The sequence below is a fragment of the Notechis scutatus genome, chromosome 1 (genome assembly GCF_049901735.1).
Source record: "Notechis scutatus isolate UNSWTSFEM ecotype Mainland chromosome 1, rNotScu1.2, whole genome shotgun sequence".
Classification (NCBI taxonomy): domain Eukaryota; kingdom Metazoa; phylum Chordata; class Lepidosauria; order Squamata; family Elapidae; genus Notechis; species Notechis scutatus.
In genome coordinates, this window is record NC_142009.1 from 167,927,761 (window position 1) to 167,950,528 (window position 22,768).

The 22,768-nt window shown below is 34.6% G+C and overlaps 1 protein-coding gene and 2 long non-coding RNA genes across 3 annotated transcripts in view; 2 read left to right on the forward strand and 1 right to left on the reverse strand.

Moving 5' to 3' along the window:
• PLEKHM3 (pleckstrin homology domain containing M3) overlaps positions 1–22,768 on the forward strand; it is an 84,278-nt gene that overhangs the window by 49,999 nt on the left and 11,511 nt on the right. The window contains exons 6-7 of the mRNA XM_026673182.2: positions 7,651–7,714; positions 20,329–20,486. Coding sequence (XP_026528967.1) covers positions 7,651–7,714; positions 20,329–20,486 — 222 coding nt within the window. The remainder of the gene's footprint in view (positions 1–7,650; positions 7,715–20,328; positions 20,487–22,768) is intronic.
• LOC148133085 (uncharacterized) lies at positions 1,244–13,117 on the reverse strand. Its single transcript, XR_015746439.1, has 4 exons — positions 12,995–13,117; positions 9,320–9,381; positions 8,271–8,506; positions 1,244–1,494 (listed from the first exon to the last, which is right to left on the reverse strand). It is a non-coding gene; the product is annotated as an uncharacterized LOC148133085 (long non-coding RNA).
• Positions 13,119–16,228, forward strand: LOC148133086 (uncharacterized). The gene is made up of 2 exons (XR_015746440.1): positions 13,119–15,320; positions 15,432–16,228. It is a non-coding gene; the product is annotated as an uncharacterized LOC148133086 (long non-coding RNA).

Below are 22,768 nucleotides of genomic sequence, written 5' to 3' on the forward strand. Positions count from 1 at the left end.
TCTCAAAGATGCTTTTTAAAAGGCAACTGGACTGGTTCTTTGTTTTGTTTGTTTTGTTTGTTTTTTTGAGGAAGAAGAAGACATTTCACTTCTCACCCAAGAAGTGTGGATAGATGAGAAGTGAAATTTCTTCCTCTTCCTCAAAAAAACCCAAACCCAAAATCCAATCCAGTTGCTTTTTGAAAACATATAATTGAGACAACCATGACCTGTCCTGAATGACTGAGAATCTCCATAGATACTAAGAAATAATGGTAGCAAATAGGCCCACAAGTCGTTCTTAACTAATGATGATAATTGGGACCAGAAACTCTGTTTCTAAATAAAAAATCATGCAACTATAATGATTTATGATGGCAGTTCTGATCGTTCCAATTGTGCTCATTAAGTGAATCTTACATGGTTCTTAAGACACCACATGACCACAACTTAAAACTGGCTGCCAGCTTTCCCATTGATTTTCTTTGTGGGAAGGCAACAGAGAAAGTCCAAACATAGAAATGCTTCAAAGCGCTTGCAACTTAGTTGACAAATGCCCAGATTGTGATCACATGACTACAAGGACGTTGCAATGACTGCAGCTGCAAGGAATGATCACAAGTCTCACTTTTTTAACACCATCATAACTTTAGAATTGCTGAATAAGTAGTCATTAAGCAGAGACTATTGTATTTAAAATGTTCTTAAGAAACTTTCTTAAATTGCTGTTTAAATTTCTAGTAGCAAATTTGGGAAAAGCTATTTAAATTATGGGGCATGAAAATTATTGTTATTTAAATAAATAAAACATTCAATTTTTCGACTGTTTATTGCCTTTAAAAGTTGTGTTGAGTTTCAAATTTGTTTTCATGTTTAGAAAACATTGCTTGAAAAATTGCCTCTATTCATAGTCAACATATATTCAATAACTTTAATCTTTGCTTATCATAAAACTGCACCTGCAAAAAAAACCCAATAACCAGCTCCCTATTGAAATGCATAGAAATCTTAGCATTTTTTTACGTTTTCTGTAAAATATCATTTTGGGGTATGAACAAAGCAAGATTACATGTTTCTAGTTAAATATATTCTGATTTAAAGTATTAAAGAATATGGAATATTCAGATAACTTTTTAAAACCCATGTTAGAAAAGAAATTTGCAGGAATAGTTCTATAAAAAATGAAATGAAATGAAATCAAGCTCACCATCAGCCAAACATTTTTTATTTTAATCATAGTTTATTGAATAACCTTTCGTGGTGAGTTGACAGAAATAGTAAGCTATAATTCCCATCATATAAACTAAATAGTGGAATTTACAAATTGTCCAAATCAACAAGCCATTTGATGGTTTTGTACAATGTTGCTGTATTGATAGTCATCTTATTTTTAACACAATCTCCCAAATTGGCAATTGCCTGGTGTGTGAAATACAATACTCATCAATCCTCCCCAGCATTATGGGATTTGTAGACAAATTTGTTTATTGGATAGCTGATGGGCAAATGTTTTTACTAGAAAAAAATCAGAGAATTAAAATAATTTTTAATTAAATCAGGGCAGGAAAAATGTATTTCAACTTCTATGAAATAATTAGAAAATTAAAATGAATATAACAGACTGAAAAATAAAACACAAGCACTGTGTCTTCCTGAGCCTATGTCCAGAGATTTCTATTATTTATGACTATAGCATCAGTAAAATTTCCGAGACTATCAGAAAAGTCTGTGTGTTTTCCATTTATAAGTAGTAAGTAAGTTGCATGAAGATATTTCGATGTCTTTGTCTCCGTTGTCAAGGTAAGATGCCACAATTTAATTTATTTTACTACATGTATATCATTTTTTAAAGTTCTAGACTTACATTTATCTTTTGATTTATAATTCAATTGCTTCATCCTTTAATAAAGATTATCTTATATAAGTATATTGCTAAAAGTTGTTATATACCTGCCATTGGTAACTTTATGAAACAAAAAATTGCCAAGCATGTATTTGGTGTTTTGATAAATTTTTGTATTGCTGAATATGAACACAATATTGATCCTTTTAGCTTAAAGCTTAATGGTGACTCATGGGTAGATGGATATTCAGATACATAAAATCTATTCAATTATTTACAACTAATTAATTATATATTAGGAAGCTACTATGTGCATGATATTTCTACATCTCTTGTTTATTCCTTGTATTTTGTTATTTTTATTTTTCCAAGTCTGTTTGTAAACATGTTACAAATTTATTTAAACTGTCTCATTAAAAATAATAACATAAATGAATTTGAAATGGAATGCTGCTTTATAGAAATATTCACATGTTAATTCTTTATGGAATCCTCATATTTTTTAAAAAATGCTGTAAATACAAAATTTTGAGTGTTTCGGTTGGTGACATTTTAGAAATCTTATGAATTACAGAGAAGGCTATTTGGAAAGAGTTGCCATCAACTAGGCAGCATCTAGGATTTTTTTTTTTTTTTTGCTTTTTTCCATCCTTACCAGATAGGAGCAATATCTTTCTTGAATCTCTGGAGTAAATTAACATGGACTAGATGAGGGTAAATGATTTATTGTGTATGGATTCAGAATTACTTATTCTTATAGAATTTTTGGGATAAAATATATCCTCTCGCTAGCATTGCCCCACCTAAGATCAGGAGAGAAGTAGATGGCAAGAGAACTAAGCAAAAGAATGATCCTTGACATCCTCTGAATGGACATGTTCCAACTCAGGTCTAGGATCAGCTTTATGGCAAGAACAAACATTCTTGAGGGTACATAAGAATAAATTCGAATTAAAAGATGGTAGAAGGAGACTATTGAGCAAGGAACAGAGGTGATATTCAGCAGGTTCTGACCAGTTCTGGAGAACCGGTAGTGGAAATTTTGAGTAGTTCAGAGAACCGGCAAATACCACCTCTGACTGGAGATTTTACAGTATCCTTCCCATGCCATGCCCACCAAGCCATGTCCACAGAACCAGTAGTAAAAAAATTTGAATCCCACCACTGGCAAGGAATAATATTAAAGGAGGATATGGCTGAAGGAACTGACCTTCCTTATACTACTTGGAGGATTCCTATTCCTCTTTTGTTCATTTTGAAAAGATTCAGTCCAGATTTCTAAGACCCCATGTTTCTAATGCAATTTCAAGGAGAAAGGCAGGGATTTTCAAGGTTGAAACTAGTGCATGGATGTGCATTATACACATTGGCTGAAACTACTGTTCTTCCCCAGAGGTTTGAGCCCTTTTCTAATGGGGGATAACTATAAATCAGGGGTGTCAAACTTGCGTTGTCACAGCGTCATCACATGACATATGGGAACTTTTTTCCTCTTCACTAAACCGGGTGGGGGCGGGGTCAGCACATGACACATCTTGCCTGCGGGCTGCGAGTTTGACACCCCTGCTATAAATCAACATGGATTAAAACTATTTTATTAAAACTCTGAACATCCCAGCCTCTCCAAGGAGGAATTCCTAATGATGGGGTATGAGCATTCACTTAGTGCATTTAAACAATGTATTATAAAGATCAGGAAGTTCCAAAGGGCTTGTCTGCTTGACCCAAGAATGTTTTTTCATGAAGAGACAGGCTCTTCCTCAGAAACCAGTTAAAGGTCACTAACCAGTGAGATGTTTATATCATATAACACTCTATGAATTTTGGAACGTTATTAACTCTAGTTGGTTTTAGCACTCTGCCCACAGCGGTTCTGCAGGGCTGATGTAAAAAAGTCCCAAATGAACTGAAACTGTGCCCCTGCAGATAAGGACCATTGAGACTATGGCTCATATCCTGTTGTATTGCCCTCTCTATAGGGACTCACAGACTTAAAACACCTTACCTGATTAAATATCCCGGAAATTTTGATCTCTTTTATGTACAACTCCTATTGTCAGGTCAGCATATTCAGTTTCTCTGAGTGTAGCTTAAATTTTGTTATACTTTCTGTAAAGTTAGGCAGATCTTTGTCATCCACCGAGGATTTTACTATCAATTGTAATATACTATCCTGTTCAGTTTTGCTTTATTTTATTTTAATGTTTTTTTTTTTTTTGTGCTGGTCTGTAAAGATTGATTGATTGATTCACACTTGAACTTATTTCTCAAAAATCTAGTGATTAGTCAGTGACAAACATAATGAAAGGTTTCACAAGGAATTGACATAATGGAAAAAATGTATCAGGCAAGTAGAATCTATTAACGCTGACTGTTTATTGTTGGACACTGCAGGGAGATGCATCAGACACTGAATACAAACAAAGAACCTTTTTACATCTGTTCAACTTGTGCAGTGTGTCAGAAACATTATGTGGTTAAATATATTAAAGTCATTAAAAGATATTTTCATATTTCTCAAGACTTGTATGTGATATAATATCTGAATACTATATTTGCTTTCTTTTGAACAAGTCTATCATAATCACCAAAAGTTTTTCAGGAAGCAAACTTTGAAGAAAAACTGTCCGTAGTTAGAAAGCTCAGTCTATGATTGGGAAGCCTGGCTCTCTTGTTAGATGCAAAAAGAGAGGAGGGTGGGGGGAAAGTCCCAAGTGTCAGTGAAGGAAGGCACTTGGGACTTGTCTCTCTGTGTCCCTGTGTTTGCTCTTGATAGACACAGTTCTATTTTTGTTTAAAGTATTTTATGGTCTCAGGTTAAGTTATTTGGGTCAGGCCCATTTCTTTGTACCTATAGTGTAACTGTTCTTGACCAATGGTGGGATTCAAATTTTTTTACTACCGGTTCTGTGGGCATGGCTTGGAGACGTGACAGGGGATGCATACTGTAAAATCTCCAGTCAGAGGTGGTATTTGCCGGTTCTCCAAACTACTCAAAATTTCCGCTACCGGTTCTTCAGAACTGGTCAGAACCTGCTGAATACTGACCCAGCTCCCCAAACACGACAAACCCTCTGACATGAACTTAAAAGATTTCTTTATTAGGAATGCTGGCAGCCCCGGCAAAAAGTTTCTCTTGCAAGCTAACAAGTCCGTCCATCTGGAAGATGAATAATTATCTGCCACATCTATTTATCTCTGCTCCCTGCCTTTTATCCCCAGAGCTAGGATGAGGCCTCGCTAGTAGCGGTGATTCTTCCTTCCCTAGGATCAGCCCACAGCTTCCCACTGCTCTCCTCTTCTCTAGCTTCTGTGCAGCTGCACATCAGGCATTAGCTCCTCTTCTTCATCAACCACTTCCAGACCTGAGGGCTGATGGATGGCCCAGGCTCCACCTCTCTCTCTCTCTCTTTCTTTCTGCCAGCTCCATTCCCTCTTCCCCCTCGGAGCTCCCAGATTGTCCTGATGCTGACCATGATTCCCACACCTCCTCTCTGATTCAGCTGTTTTTTTTTAAACCTGGGAGAAGGGAATCTTTAAATAATGCCAGTATCTGTTAAATGAGTGACTCCCAAGTTTGGAATTAGTTTCCTTGTGTAATGCCATGGATTCATTCCTTTTCATAACTGTTTTATGGTGCTATTTTGATACGGGTTTGGTTTATGGTTGATTTTTAATTTGCAGGAATCTATTGAATGTTTATTAACTTGACTAAATGATTATATTTTATGGTACTCTTTTATTCGCAGTAAAATTTAGCGACATTTGTCCTTGGTCCAGCCTTGGGATTTGTTTATAATATTACTTTTGAAGCACTCAGCCCCAGGATGCAACTCAGTTGGTTCCATCCATTAAGCACATGATCTTCGTGGCCCTGAGGGTCCTTTGCTCTCTCTGAGTGGGATGAGGGAAACTTCTTAATGCACTTGGAGTGCCATCATCAGCTGCATTCTGCTGTTTGCTTCCATCAAAATGAATAAGACACATTTCCACAATAAAGAGAGGTTCCATAAAACAACCCAACAAAATTGACTATCTTTAGTTTTTTAAAAAAGCTTTTCCTGTAATCTAGTTTCCATGGTAATAGGAATAAGTATATTTTTCCTACTCTAATTCTTTTGCTGATAATGTGCTTAAATGTGTTTGCCACATGCAATCCTTTTTGCCCACTACATATTTTGAGTATTTTCATGTATTTTTGTTAGTTCTCCATTTAAATAATAGTTAAAATATATTACATTGGCAAAAATAAAGGACATAATTTCAGATCATGGTCATAATACTTATATTTGAAGAAAATAATGATTTGGTGGTTTTTGAGCTCACCATATTGAAATAAAAAATATAACTACTATATATCTCAAGTGTATTTATAAATTTGAAGCATATTTCTTCCAGCAAGTAGTGGCAAACCTCAAAATAATGATCTAGCATTCAGGATTTAGTATTTTAAAAATACAAGTTGTTGGCTCAACTCAGCAGTGAATTCAGAACCAATGATTCCCACTTGGTCATTTTCAACCAACAGAAGATCATTTATTAAATTAATGATCTCCTGTACAGGTTGAAAGTAACAAAGTAGGAATCATTGGTTTTCATATTTGAAAAAATATCATATTTTGATACAACTGGCTCAAGGTTGACTCAGCCTTCCATCCTTCTGAGGTCAGTAAAATAAGGACTCAGATTGTTCGGGCAATATGCTGACATTGTAAACTGCTCAGAGTTCAGTAAAGCACTATGGAGCAGTAAGTCTGTACTATTGCTATTACTATTGCTATATTGTTGTAGATAAGGTATGTTAATGCCAGTGGTGGGATTCAATTTTTTTTACTAACGGTTCTGTGTGGGTGGCTTAGTGGCCATGCCAGGGGAAGAATACTGTAAAATCTCCAGTCAGAGGTGATATTTGCCAGTTCTCCAAACTATTCAAAATTTCTGCTACCGGTTCTCCAGAACTGGTCAGAACCTGCTGAATACCACCTCTGGTTAATGCCAGGAAAAGAGAGTTCACATTTCCATTGGCTGGAAAAGAAGAGATGTACACACTTAGCATGCAGATCTGTACGACTTGATTTCTATGGTATGAGTTGTATATGGCTGACTATGCTGGATGTATACAGTTTTGTCTGAGATAAAACAGCTTATTTAGCTATGTTTTGCAGTGAACTTCTGCAAGTTCCTGAATATGAACTTATGTGATCAGAAAGTTAAGATTTATTACTATGCTTGATGTGAAGTCTGACACTTTTTGAAAGCTAGCATCCATAGTTGTTACCCAAGTTTTGTATGAAAAGGATAATGTTTTCCAGAATAGGATGCACATATGTGAACTGTTGTATCTGTTCATCTGCAGGAGAGGTTTCATGCACTCTTGGCTTCTGTACAGAATCCTACAGAGACTTGAGAATGAATCAGAATAGATTACCGGTAGGCAGATTTCAAATGGGCAAACTATTTCTAGAGTTTTGAATCTAATTCTTAAATTGAATTGAGTAGTGATCTACTAAACAAGTTTACCTGGTTTCTGATATGTCAATCTGAATATAGTTCTTTTCCCTTTTAGCAAACACACATGAGCCACTCTTATACAGTGTGTACTTATCTAACAGTATTTTTTGCATATACAGTTAGAATCTATTAAAAAGGACAGTACATGATATTTCTTTTATATTTTAGGAAATTTTCAAATAATATTTTTCTGCTTACATTTATTCTTTTCTTTCTTTCTTTCTTTCTTTCTTTCTTTCTTTCTTTCTTTCTTTCTTTCTTTCTTTCTTTCTTTCTTTCTTTCTTTCTTTCTTTCTTTCTTTCTTTCTCTTTCTCAGAATTTTTCCCAGGGAGTATCTTCTTCAGCAGATCCACCTATATTCTCTTGCAGATCTACAGCAGGTAAGTGGTTTTAGATATCAGACTCTATGTATCTGTGTGTATGTTGTGTGTGTGAGAGAGAAAGAGGCTGTTCATTTTTTTTCAACTTGTGCATTAATGATAATTCTCAGTCAGTAATGAAAATATTTCATTTCCCAAATGATAACTTAAAGAACAGGTTATTTATAACTTGTTTATAACTTATAACTTGAAGTATGAGATGAGTTGGCTTCTTTTTGCCTTTAAAAAATATAAAGTTTTTATATTTTTTATGTTTTAATGTTTTAATATAAAGTTTTTATGAGATAAATATTTGTAAGAATTTCACAAATCAAAGTGGTAAGTACAGTAATCTGTGGAGAAGAAGGATACTGATTTTTCTCTCTTTAAGAGTAGATTGCCATAATAGAAATCTTTCTTGCAATGGTGATTGCCAAAATTCAGTGATGATATTTGTGAACTGATTTGAATATATGAAGTGCATTACAGAAAATGAATAATGAGTAAATATGGCTCTGTGTTATGTGGAAATGACTTGTGGTATCTGAACTCCAGGCTAACTTTCATAATAACTTACCTGCTGGACAAGAATGATCTTCAGGCTTCTTAGTTTAACTACTATAGTTCATCTCAAAATCTGCCAGTAGATGTTACTTTTGTCCAATCTTCATTTGAATAAGTCAGAAGAAAAAGTAGCTTAAAAGAAAAAAAAATCAGTTTCCCCAGCTGACAGTTTATAAATCTCTAATGCTTTTTGATCTACCTCATTTCAAAAATGGACTTGGAAATGCCATCCACGGATTCTCAAATTGTCTAGAGGAGAGGGGAAAGAATAAAAGGAGCAAGGTTTCAGACTCATATTTCATCCATTTATTTAGCCACTCTGACAGATAATTTTGTGTGTTGATATACATTTAGATTCCCTCCCCCCCCCCCCGCGCTTCAAACCTTTCATCATGTAATTCAATTACTGTTGCTCCTGCTCTGGTGAGTAATTTTTGCTTTTAATCTAGCTCAATACTTATTATCAGCCTAGAAAGTTTTCTACTACTCTTTTGTCCTTGCCTCTTTTTCATTACTTGTTATGTTTAAAATAAAATTGTCTGCTTTATTTCTGTCAAAAAGATGTATTAGGAAGGATTGAAAAAAACAAGATTAGGACCTTTATGATGATAATGATGATGATTATATGCCATCAAGTTGGTGTCTACTCTTAACTAACACATAAATAGATTGGGAGGACCTATAATCAGAATAATCTGCTCCCAAGCTGGTCCCTCATATCTTCCAGTGATATACCCATTGCTACGCTAATTGAGTCCATCTGTCTTTCTGCTGGTCATCTTTTTCTATTCCTTCCAGCTTTCTCAGCATTGTAGACTTCTCAAGAGCTAGGTATTTGCATAATGTGCCCAAAAGATGATAATTAAGTTTGACCATGTGTGTATTTATTGAAAGCCATTATCTATGTTTTGTGTGCATTCTTGGCTGTGTATGGTATTCGCAAAAGTCCTCTCCAACACCAAAATTAAAAAAACATTAATACACTTTACCCTGTCTCTTTGAAGACCAATTTGCACTTTAATAGGGTGTAACAGGGAAAACTATTGCACAGATGATTCTTACCTATTTTTGTGGTATATTTCTTGACTGCTAGTTCTTTACTTTGATAGTTTGATACTTTGATCCTAAAAGACACATCATCAATTTCTTTATTATCAGTTCTAAGACTGGTTGCTGTATCTGTTCTCATTAATTTGGTCAAAATTAATTTGGTCAAAATCATTCGTTTAATCTCTTTAGTTCCATTTTCATTACGTCCCTTGGTGGGCCGCAGAGAAATCTCACCCCCAGAGCACCCACCCAAAACAATTAATCCAGGCTGTGCAGAAACACAAGGCTTCGCCACCCACATGGCCCATGGGAACCCTCCCCACCCACTCACTCCTTATCCAGCAAACTTGCCTGCTAAATTGCTATTTTTCCTTTTTCCGACCATCATCTGTTCTGCTGTGCCGGGAGATTTAGATTAGCTAGGAAGCAGGAAATGGTTGGATTTCTTGCTTTCTAGTTAGTCTTTAGATCTTCGGCTCTGCTTTTAAGTACAACCGAACCTCCCTTAGGACTGAAGGTTCTATTATTCAGTGCAGACTCATGTCAAGCAAATTTTATGTGACAGACTGAGCTAGCCAATGGCAGATAGAGAGATCACTGAATAATTCTGTGAGCAACTCAATCTGCCTGCCTGCTTTGCCTGATTTTGGGTAAAAGTTGCTCTTTTTAAATAAAAAAATTCAATATTTATATAAATATTTATAATATTTACATACAAGCCATGCCCAGCTAGTCACATGACCACCACGCCACACCCACATATTAGGCCACACCCACAGAACCGGTTAGTGGTCCCTGGGATTTAAAATTATGAGTTTGGTGGTCCCTGAGGTCCAAAAGGTTGGCGACCCCTGGTTTAGAGTACCTTGTCTCACTTCTTTGCTAACCTGGAAACAATCTATTCTATCTGGATTGTGGCTTCTTGACCTGTGTATGGGTCTTTCATGAAGACAATGAGATGTTCTGGAATTCCCATTTTCCTAAGCATATTCCATATTTTGATGTGGTTGACATGATCAAAAGCCTTTCTGTAGTCAGTAAAGAACATGTTTACTTCTTTTTGGTATTCCTTGACTTTCTTAATTTTCCAGCATGTCTCTGCAATTATATTTCTTATTACTCAGCCTTTTCTAAAGCCAGCTTGAACTGTTTCCATTTGAATTCTCCTCATGTAGGATGTGTTGGATGAACCTAAACGTTATTTGATGGCATGTGAAATTAAAGATATTGTATAATAATTTACATACTCTCTTAAATTTCCTTTTTATATATTAGTGCGTACATTGATCTCTGCTGATCTGTTGGCTGTTTTCCAGATTTGTTTACATTATTTGGTTAGAACCTTGACTGATTCTTCTTCTGTTCTTTGCTGTATTTCTGTAGATATCTCAACCACTCCTTTACTTTCCAACTTGGTAATGACTAAGGTGCTGATCTAACATTACCTTCTAGTACTAGAATTTTTTGTTTATAGGAAATGTCTTCCAAAATACCTTGGATGTTGATATCTCTATTGAACAGAATGTCAGTATACTTTCCTATCTTTGTTTAATCATCTGGGAATCAGTTACTGCCTTTCCTTGATTGATTGATTGATGTCCTTTAGTACAGTATGCCAGTTTAAAGCTGGAACTAGCTTCTGAGTTTGGAGATTTTTTAAAATAATTCTTTGTTTGTTTGTTTGTTTTGGGTACTTTCAAGTCAACATTATTACCGGTGACTATCAAGTAGTTGCAGTTTTGTTGGCAAGTTTTCAGAAATGGTTTACCATTGACTCTTTCCTAGGGTTGAGAGACAAATACTGACCCAAGGTCACCCAGCTGGCTTTGTATGTAAGGCAGGATTAGAACTCATGGTCTTTCAATTTTACCTAGTGCCTTAACTACTACACCAGACTAGCTCCCCTATTCATTGTACTAGAGGCTTATTTATCACTGTTCATATATCTGCAGAATTTTTCCCCTCAAAATTGCTCTTTATTCATCTTTATTCTTTGTAGCATTCTCTTACATGTGTTTTTCTCTCATCCAAAGCCTCTTTGATTTCATCATTCATACTCTAATGTGTTTTTTTCACATAGCTAGTTACTTAGCATCTTATTAGAGCATTGTTATTGGAAAGTTTTCAAGCTTAGATGATCTTGAGAAAAGAAATATTGATGCATAATATCTCACTGCATTAAAGATAAATGTATGTGAGAGGAAGTTTGTTAACATTTGATTCTTTTTCTAAAGTCAAGTGTTGGAACAAAGGTAAAACTTTTAATCTGGCAACACATCAGGAGTGACCCAAGCAAGTCAAAGCAATGACTCAAAAATACATAGATTGGACTTTTTGCTTAATTACAGAATTGACTGGAAAAATGGCTGGCATATATCTAAGGTGTTATAGGAAAATAAAGGAAAGTAAACTTGATTATTCCCTATTCATGCATTATTGCTGCTTTTGTTGTAGGATCAGATCAAGCCCAAGATTTTAAATCATTTTAGTGGATTTTTCTATGACATTGAAATAGCAAGCAAGTTTGGGAAAATATAAGCCTTGTACTTATCCTATTAGATTTTCTGTGTAAAATAAATTTGCAATATAGGGCAATTTATTCACTATAGCTTAAGAATTATATTCCATGGTAAATTGGCAGCCTTTTCCAGCTAATGAAGATGAGAAAAGTTATTTTAAGTCTTCCTAGTTTTCTTTCCTTTGGAGAATATGGAAGCTGGTGGATTTCAAAGTTACTTTATTTTGCATTTGTGGATGTAGTGAAGCCTCTTAGTTTAGGAAATATGCTTGGACAGTGCTATAACTTACAGATCTGGGTTGCTAACTATATCTACTCTTCTGGGAATACGTTTTATGAAACTTATGGGATATTTTGAAAGTACATAAGTGTTGAATAATATTCTAGATTCTATTTCTTAGAAACTTGAACAAACAATTGGGTGAGCCTGATAGAATTAGTCATATACCACATTGTATCATCCTAAAATTTAAAAAATTAGGTTAATGTATATTAGTAAGAGTATGTGAATGAGTTTTGCCATAGGTAGCAGTTTTTACAGTCTACTTGAAAGAAAGTCCAGGAGCAATCCACTTCATAATAACTATTTAATATTCAACATACTCTATGAACATAATAGTTTAATACAAAAGAGAAACATGTGAAGAAGAGTATCTTAATTTTATAAATCTATGCAAGTAGTAACTAATCTCTCATAATTTAGAAAGTTTCATGGGTGCAAATAAGAGAGACTTTGGCAGGCTGTGTCTTCCACATACAGAAAATTGCTTAAGAGTTTCTCTACCTGCCTGTACTATGTGTATGGGAAGCAGAAAAGATACTGAGTAACAAAAGATCTTTCAGATCTTTCTTCTAAATGTGCAAAAGTCTTTAGAAAAGCCTGTTTGGGGCTGGGATTTATATGCATTCCAGTTCATATAGAAACAGATAATGGTTGTAAAACATTTAACCATCTCAGTTAAAGACCCAGCAACTTCACTTGTGCAATCTGCTGAGCAGTTAGATTTGTTCCTTTATTTGATGGGTCAGTGTGTAGTTCAATCTCAGCTTGTTTGCTTAGTTTAAGTATTGTATGAATACGAAAATCAGTCATTTCAGCAATCAGGTTAAGCACATTATATGAACACAACCATAGCTGTAATATTTTATCTGTTCACCTAAATACTCACATATGTATTGCCATGTATGTTTCAAATCCGACACTTCCATGATGAACTGGTATTTCTAAAAGTCCTTGTTTTTAATAAATGTTATCTTCATGGAAATAATTCAGATCATGAACAGACCATTTCAATTACACCCTTTGTGTTGACTTACAAGGAGTCTTATGTCTACATAATGATAATGATTAACACACTGACTTACAATGATAGGGTCATAAGATAATGTAGCCGTAACGCTGGCTTCCCAGTGGCAATCAAACTTGGCATGGAGATTTTGTCACTTCTGTAACTTCAATTATTAACTCTACCTTCAGGGCCACACAATACAGTGCAATCTCGTTAATTTTAAACAGAGTAACTATTACTTCTTTCCACTGGACTACATTTGCCTTATCTTTGAGATGTCTACTCTAGGTATATTATCTTGGAAGTTATAGTGTTGATCTGTTGAACCAAAGATTTATGCTACTTTATATTTTATCAACTAAAGATATCTTACTCTACTTGTTTCTGTTTACATGTTGAACTTTACATAGCTGGCCTTAATTTGACTACATTTTTAAGGTTTCTGTAATGTATCCATTCAGCATACAAGGTAATTTGGGTTAAATTCCTGCTGGCAAACTACAGTGCAACATAGTACATCTTAGTTTCCTCTTAGCTTTATGTTCTGTACTTTGGAGCAGTGTTCTCAAGCTTGACCATTTTAAGAAATATGGACTTCCAGAATTGCCAAGAATTAAAAAATGGATAAGAATTGAAGCATTAAAGAAAAGAAGAGATGATGGATAGGAAATTGCCCTTTAAACATTAAAGTAGCCTGATTACAAGTTAGAAGGGCAGAAATAAAATTAGATAGGGGAAATATTAGAACATAAATTGTTTATAGAATGAATAAAAGTAATAGAAAGATTAGAAGTTTACAGATGTTAGACAGCTTCTTTTATGTATGATTCAGATTAACGATGTTAGCGTGAACTGGATCAATATGAATGGAAATTAGTTAAACTTGTTTAGATATAATAGATAAATGTTTAAATTGAACAAGGAATATACAGATGAAGATAAAGATAAAGAGTTAGGCTTTTTTGCTTATGTATATTAGATTATGTAAATTTGATTAATGTGATAGAGATTAATAATGTTAGTGCAAATTGGATTAATATGAATGATACTTAGTTAAACTTCTTCATATTATTATTGTGAATTAATATGAAAAATTGGATAAAAATTGAAATACAAAAAAGGGAGATATACGCTAAAATAATATAAGGAGGATTACATAAATTTGATAAACCCGAGAGAGACTATTAACAATATTAGTGTGACTACAAGAAAGAGGCGAATCGTTGGGCTTTGCTTTACAATTTCTAGAAATGGCAATTCTAGAATATGAAGAACAGAAAGGAGTGACAGAAGAGGAGGAGTTAAAGAAGAGGCTATCTTTAATGAACATTTGCAACAATGAATTTTAAAGCGAGGAGGGAAAAGAATGGAAATTAAAAATTTTGAGATTCAAGGAGGTAACTAAAAAGAGGAACACTTACAAAACCAAAAACAATAAAAAACAGCAGAAAAATAAATTGTGGAAGGAAGCTGTAAAGAGGGAGGGGGGAAACTGGAATGTGAAAAGAAAGGGGGAAATGAAGGGGAAAAGAAGTGATAAAAAATAGGATCAGGAAGGAAATTGTACAAAAATTAAAAGAAATTGTTTATTTAAAAAACATAGCGATAATGGTTAATTGTTCTGCAAGATGATGAAGGGTAGGATAAATATATTAGAAGTTATAAACTACTTAGAAAATAGGGAAATATAGATTATTAAAAAGAAGGATGGGAACTGATATTTCTTTTGCTATTGGAATGCTCATTTTTTTCCTTTTAAACTATATACAGAGATAAATGAAATAAATATGAATAAAGGGAAATTATGATAAGTTTATTAAATGCATTTAATGAATACATACAATATAATTGAAATGAATCACGAGAATTGTTGTAATGAGATTATTATCAGTGTCTAGAATTAATTGAATAAATTATTTGTTCTTATCGAAGTTATAAATAATTTTTATGGAATTAAAGAGGAAAAGTACCATGCGGAATCTAACCTAAAAGGTATATATGTTATGTAGTTGTTAGGAGATGATTATTATTAATTCTATAGGTAATAAAAGTTAAATGTTTATTGGGATTTAAAGGGAAGGTAATTAAAGAATATATAAGCTATAGGGGTGGCATACTCAAATTAGTGGGGGGGAAATCTTTTGAAATGTTTGAATGAACCTAGAATTACTGGAATGATGAAATAAGAATATGCGATGAAATTGGGGTCAAATGCTGGGGGGGGGGGGGGGGGGGGGGGGGGGGGGGGGGGAATTGAACAGGGGGGGGGGGGGGGGGGGGGGGGGGGGGGGGGGGGGGGGGGGGGGGGGGGGGAAAGAGATAAAAGTATAAAAGTATAATGATTATGAAGATATGAGAGTTATTTATGATTCAAATAGGAGGAAAGTTTTTGGAAAAAATATAATAATAGAAAATATGTAAAGTATTGGTAATTATGAAGTTAAATATGAAAGATGAATATGTAATTATGGTCATTTTTGTATGTAAATGTGCAAACCTGGAATCAAGTTTCTTCACTAAAAAGAGTGTGAATTGGATCAGTATGGAATGAAACCCAGTTAAATTTGTTTATGTATAATATAATAGAAAATGTTTAGATTGAGTAAGAAAGATGAATATAAAGATAAAGATGAGGAGTTAGGCATTTTTTGCTTATATGTATTTGAAAAACCTAATGACTTAAATTGGATAAATGTGGTATAGATTACTAATACTGTTAATGTGATTTTGATTAATATGAATGATGCCCGGAACCAACTCTGTTCACACACAATACGGATGTATAATCAAAATAATATTAATAAATATATTAGCAGGAAGGAAGGAAGGAAGGAAGGAAGGAAGGAAGAAAGGAAAGAAAGAAAGAAAGAAAGAAAGAAAGAAAGAAAGAAAGAAAGAAAGAAAGAAAGAAAGAAAGAAAGAAAGAAAGAAAGAAAGAAAGAAAGAAATGAAGAGCAAGATATGAAGAGCAGGGGAGGGATGGCTCTTCCAAACTGGGAGTTGTGGCTTCCTTAGTATGGTTGAAGGAATGGGTGAACTTAACAAGCAAGAGAATATTAGTTTTAGAAGGCCACGACTTACAGAGGGGGTGGCATGCTTTTTTAATGGAACATTGGGAAAACCACCCAGAAATACTTTCACAGACACCTAATTAGAGATGCATTATTGATGATTAAATACAAGGATTTATTGGATGCGCAAGGAAATTTGAGATTGTGGCAAGATCTTCAGGACCAAGGAGTACAAATTGATAGATGGGCATATCTTCAAGTTCAGAGTAGATACAAACAGGATAAGAAAGAATTTGGAATCAATAATAACCTTCAGCAACTAGATAAAATTCTATTAGGCCCAGATAAAAAAAAAATATAACAAAATTTTATAATGACTTACTAGAGGCAGAATTAGAGGAAGAAATTGTCAAAGGGAATATGATAGCCTGGAGTAGGAATATAGGACGTAGTATCACCTTAATAGAATGGGAGAAGGTCTGGAGTAGAAATAATAAAATCACAAAATCAACAGCCTACAAGGAAAATGCCTATAAAATGTTTTACAGATGGCACCTTCCCCCCTCGAGATTAGCGAAAATCCACCCCAACATGAGTCCGAATTGCTGGAAATGCAAAAAAAGGAGGGAACATTCTTCCATATGTGGTGGTCTTGTACAGAGGCTCAAAAATATTGGCAGAAAATTAGAAAATGGTTGGAGGAAATGACAATAGAACAGATTGAATTCAAACCAGAACTCTTTCTATTAGGGATCTTTAATAAACAATTCCCCCAAAAAGTGAAGTATACAATAGTACATATTTTGACAGCGGCCAGACTGGCCTTTGCACAATGTTGGAAACAATCTCATATCCCATCAGAGGAAATGATTATTCAAAAAATATCAAGTTGTGCAGAGATGGACAAATTAACTTTGGCATTAAAAGGGAAAGACACATCAATGTATTAACAGCTGGAACTGCTGGTACGAATGGATAGATCAAAGATCGATTAAACAATAAAGGGCAAAAGAAGATATGTTATAATTGTAGTAGTGACTACAATCATATATATATATATATATATATATATATATATATATATATATATATATATATATATATATATATATATTCGCACAAGGATTAATTGTACAGAGGGCATAAAATAAGGTTGAAAATAAGGTCCCACAAACTGTCGAGGATGGAACTGTTTTTAATTGTTTTCTGATTTATTCTTTCTACCTTTCTTTCTTGTTTCCCTTTTCTTTCTCACATTTATGTACGTGTTTGTCTATTTTAATTGTAAAATTAATAAAGTTTTTTTTTAAAAAAAGAAAGAAAGAAAATGCAGCAAAGAACAAAGGGTTGTAAAAGATGTATTTATATTCAAGTACCTGTACTAAAAAGGGCATTTCTACAAATGCTCAGACTATGGAAAAACTATTGCACATCCTAATAAAATAGTGCTCACTGTTTTATAATTGTTTTGTTCATGGTATGAGAACTAGCAGATATACGTGCTGGATTCTGAAGAGGTAAGGACACCCGAGAGCCCATTGCTAACATCCATGGATAATGAGAAACACAAGGCAGATCAAAGAAGATGTCACTTTTTGCTTTATTGATTGATTTTGACGATGTAAACCAGAACAAATTGTGAATAGTTCTTTTAAAAAAAAATGGATGAGCCACCTCATCTGTCTTTTGAAGAAATTGTATAATGACCAGAAAGCAACAATTACAAATGAATATGGAGAAACTGAATTGTTCAGAATTAGGCAAGAGTGTATAATATTTATGTAATGTACATGCAGAATATATCATAAGAAATACAAGCCTGAGGTCCCTGGTTATTACAGCCTCTAGAACTTAGAATTTATTTGTAACTCTAATGTAGCAAGAATTTAGGAAATTAGAGAAAAAGCAGGAGGAAGAAGTATTATGTATGTTTGTCACCTTGAGTTATTTTTTAAAGCAGCACATGAATACATATATGTTTTTTTTTTCATATAATTCTATTTTCCTTTCTATGTAAAATATATCCAGGAAGTAATTTACTGCTTTATGAAAAATAACTAACATGAATCTCTTGCCTGCAGTAGTGCTTTCTATGTTCCAGGCTCAAAACATCTTTTCTGATTGTTAAATCTAATTTGTGTAACTACCTTCCTTCGGCTTTTTTTTTATTTGTACCTTCCAACTACTTTTTAGCTGTGGGATGTAATACCTATTATACAACTTTATAAAAAAGACGGAATCAGGGGTATGGTTTGTACAATGTGGTTACCTTGTCATTGTAAGGCCAAGAGGCCATTTATCTTTTATTCACATAACCAACCCTTACTAGTGGCAATAGTCTTTTTGCAATCTGCAATAAATTCACTGTCTCCATTGGTCAAACTTTTCCTAGGCTACTTGACAATTTAGCCTTCTCTTATAAAGGTACTCTTTACTGCTATTTGAGTTTCCTCTTGCTACTAATTTTTCTCATCAAACTAACATAGACCTTGCAAAGCCTTTCATATTCCATTCATGCAAAAAGGAACGTTTATGATAATCTGGTGTATTTAAATAATTTATAGTATTATGGTACTATGCTAACCAACAGGCTGCCTCGTTAACATATGGCCATCATGGAGTCTCTTTACCATTTCTTTCAGATTTTCCATATTTTGCTGTTAAAATATGGTATTTATTGTCTTTTTAACCCAGTTAGAAGCAACTTGATGTGCTATATGTAGGACACCTATTTTTTTAAACCCCATCTATATCCCAACAAGATTACCAAGTCAAACGTTTTGTCAAAATCTTCTCAAGTGATATTACTGTACAGTGCTGCCTCATAGTTTTTTAAAAATAAGATTACAGTTATGTCTGACCATTAAAAATTGCCTCATACTGTAATATAGTAAAATAAAGCCTGAATGCTTGGTGCTGTACATACAGAATCTATTCTTGGTTCATAGTTCAGGTTTCCTCATTTCAGTCAGGTTTGTTTGCCCATTCATTAATAATAGCCCACTGTTTATTCTGTTTCCTTATTTTTGTTAAATATCACTTCCCTAGATCTTATTTAGACTTTTGAACCACAGGAGTAAAATTAAATAAGGAAGAGCATTTTTTTTCCTCAAGAAAAGTTGCTTATGGTACTGGCTGAGACATTCTGTTATAACAGTTGTGTTGGCCTCGAATCTTAATTTTAGATGGTGACCTTTATGCATTGTTTACTGTGCAGCATGAGGGGATCTTCCTATAACATTACCATTTTCCTATATCCCAAACAGATGTCAAACTGCACGGCTAGCAATAATTTTTCTGCTTCCTGTGGCTGTATTTTTTAGCATTCCCATTTGGGGACAGTAATCCAAGCAGTTCCCAGGACTTCCTGTGCTGCCTACATTTTTCCATTCCACATCTGTGCAGTGGCTTCAACTATCGCTTACAGAAATATATTGAGTATAAGTGAGGTAACCATTCTAGTGGAATGCATATTTCCCAAATACATTCAAAATTATCTCTGGATACGGGACACTTGAAATATCAGTCATGAAAGCATATTGCTTCTAATAAAAAATGTGCTATTCCAAATATTTGGTAGGTGTATAGATCAGTCATACTTAACTATCCATTAGGTATAGCTTTACACATGCTGAGTGCATTTCATGGATTTTTTTTTTTTTAGTGAAGCATCTTCTGTCTGAAACCTGACATGTTTCAGGAAGGGAAAGATATCAATTATTTTGAATTGTGCTTGATGGGCAGACGGTATCTACTTTTATATACTAATACAAAACTATGATATATATTACAGCAAAGTAATACTAAAAATGTTGGTAGACACACTGAAACTTAGAATTCTGTCAATTTCATGGCACACTGAGGAAAATGCTATGTATCCTCCAGCTTTAGTAGAATAATATGTACATGTATCAGCTCAATGGTAAGGCTCTTCAGTTCTTTGCTAGTATGCTTCATTGCTTCCCAAATCTTGAAATGTGCACCTTAAAATGATTCACCCTTACTGGATCTTGTTTTCAGTGCTGTTCATTTACTTTTGCAGTCTCTATCTTAAGTATTCTTATCCAGTGTAACATCTGCAACAGTAGAAAAACATGGAAAGGGACTTCAGTGAGAATGACTCAGTGTAAACAAAATTGATATCTTGTCATTCCTTTCTATGGTTTATCAATATTTTATTATATTTGTCTTGTTATTTTCCAGGTTATCGAAGGGAAGCTGGCCCCTTTCCTTGGGAAAGTAATAAAATTTGCTACCTCCCATGTTTACAGCTGCAGCCTTTGTAGTCAAAAAGGATTCATCTGTGAGATCTGTAATAATGGTGAAATTCTGTATCCCTTTGAGGACAGTTCTACAAGCAGGTTAGAATTTATGATTTTTTAGTTATATGGCATATTATTACTAGAGGTCCATAGAAAAATACAACAGAATAACTGAACTGTGGAAGAACCCCGCTCATGCTATTGGCTACCTAAAAAATTGATAGTGTGTGAATAACCTACTTTTGGATATGAATATAGCGGAAAATGGTGATTTGGGCACTGAATTTAACACTTATATAAGTAATAGCAGGGCAAGAGCTTGATTAACTGGAAAAGTGATTCCTTGTAAAACCTTTAAAAAAGCATGTTCTAAGGTTTCAACTTCATCAGAAAGCACAGGAGCATTGTCTCTGTAAATGTGTAGACTGGCTATATCTATGGTTCATGATTCCAGAGAGAAGGAAATTGAAAAATGCCATGGAGAAGGCCCATTCTCTCTAAAGTAGGAGATAGGATAACTTGTACAGGTATTGTGCAGGTTGCAGTTCCCTGGATTTGTTGTAAAGTTGGTACAGCTTTAGGGCAGCTGCAAGATTATAACTGCTCTTTGTCTGATGGCACTAAGAAGCACTTGAGCAATAGGCACTTATTCATATGCCCACGTTATCACTATGACATGAGCTGTATTGATTACCAGTTAGTTTCCAGCTGTGAACCAGGTGCTGTTTATTACCTATAAAGCCCTTTGTGACATAGGGTCTAGTTATCTGAGGGCTGCCTCTCATAAAATGTTTCTGCCTACCTAGTAGGTTCCAGCAGAATGGGTGATTTCGAGGTTCCTGCAGTTAAAACACTTTCATCTTATGGGGCCAAAAAGCATGCTTTCTCTGTTGCAGGCCCTGCTATCTGGAAGGAGCTTTCCTCAACCCCTCCCCTGGATAATCCTTGACTTAATGACCATAAATGAGCTCAAAATTTCCATTGTTAAGCAACACAGTTAAGTGAATTTTGCCCATGTTATGAGTGTGTTCCTGCCACACTTGTTAAGTGAATCATTGTAACATAGTTGTTCAGTGAATCTGGCTTCCCCATTGCCTCTGCTTGACAGAAGGTCACCAAAGGTAGCTCCATGACCCTAGGACACTGCACTCATCATAAATACATGCCAAGTGTCCAAATTTTGATCATGTGGTCATGGGGATGCTGCAATAGTCGTAAATGTGGAAAAAATGGTCATAGGTCACTTTTTTAGTGTTGTAACTTGGAACAATCACTAAGTAAATGGTTGTAAATTGAGGATTACCTATATAGTGCCCTCTTTCCTGAGTTAAAGAAGCCCTTAAAGCCTGGCTGTTAAGGTGTTTGTATCCTATTTTCTGATTGTTCTGATTGCTTTTTAGTCTGCTGTGTTTTGTAATTATCTTCTTAATTGTTTTAATTCTATAACTGAGTGTTGTAAGCTGCCCAGAGTCTTACAGAGAGGCGACCTTTAATAATTTTAAACCATCATCAAATTTTCAGTGGCATATGTTAGTGCAAAATAAGTTCAATTATTCATCTCTAAACCATGAAACCCCCATAAAATTATTTTTAAAATGCTTCCCCCCCATATGCCCTGTACCCTGAAGCCCCTTGTTTTTTAATTAAATGTGTGGCGCTAATCACAGAAAGGTTGTCTGCATAACTGGAATACGGGTAGCCCAAGCCAAGGTATAGTGAGATTAATGAGCACAAATCTTTTAGTTCTACGCCATGGTGGCATAGTGATTAAAATGCAGTACTTCAGGCTACTACTACTGCTGACCGCCAGCTGACTGCAATTTGGCAGTTCAAATCTCACCAGGCTTAAGGTTGACTCAGCCTTCCATCTTTTCGAGGTCAATAAAAGGAGGATCCAGATTGTTGAGGGCAATATGCTGACTCTGTAAAACTGCTTAGAGAGGGTTATATACCGCACTGTGAAGCGGTATGTAAATCTATTGCTACTTTCTGTTAGTTCCTTGATTTTTTTTCTGTTTTTTTTCAAGTGTTAAAATCTAGACGTAAGTTAAATAAGGTATATAGTGCCCCTATACGAATAGTCCATCCAAACAAGAGCACTTGCTAAACAGTTTCTCTCATTCTTTCACTGTGAATGAGAAGGCCTCAAAACTAAGCCTGCATAAAACAAGGCATCTATAGGATGTTGATGAAGTTTCCTGTCCAAACCAGGAATTGACCTGATTTCTGTGGTTATTGCCAGTGCTATGATTTTATGATTTAAATGTCTGAAGACCATAGGAATGGTCTTATTACAACAGGACAAAGGTTCATCTAGTTCAGCATTCTTGGAGGAAATTCCAGTAGTAAGATGTGAAAGCAACTGTGCCTTCCTCCTCATG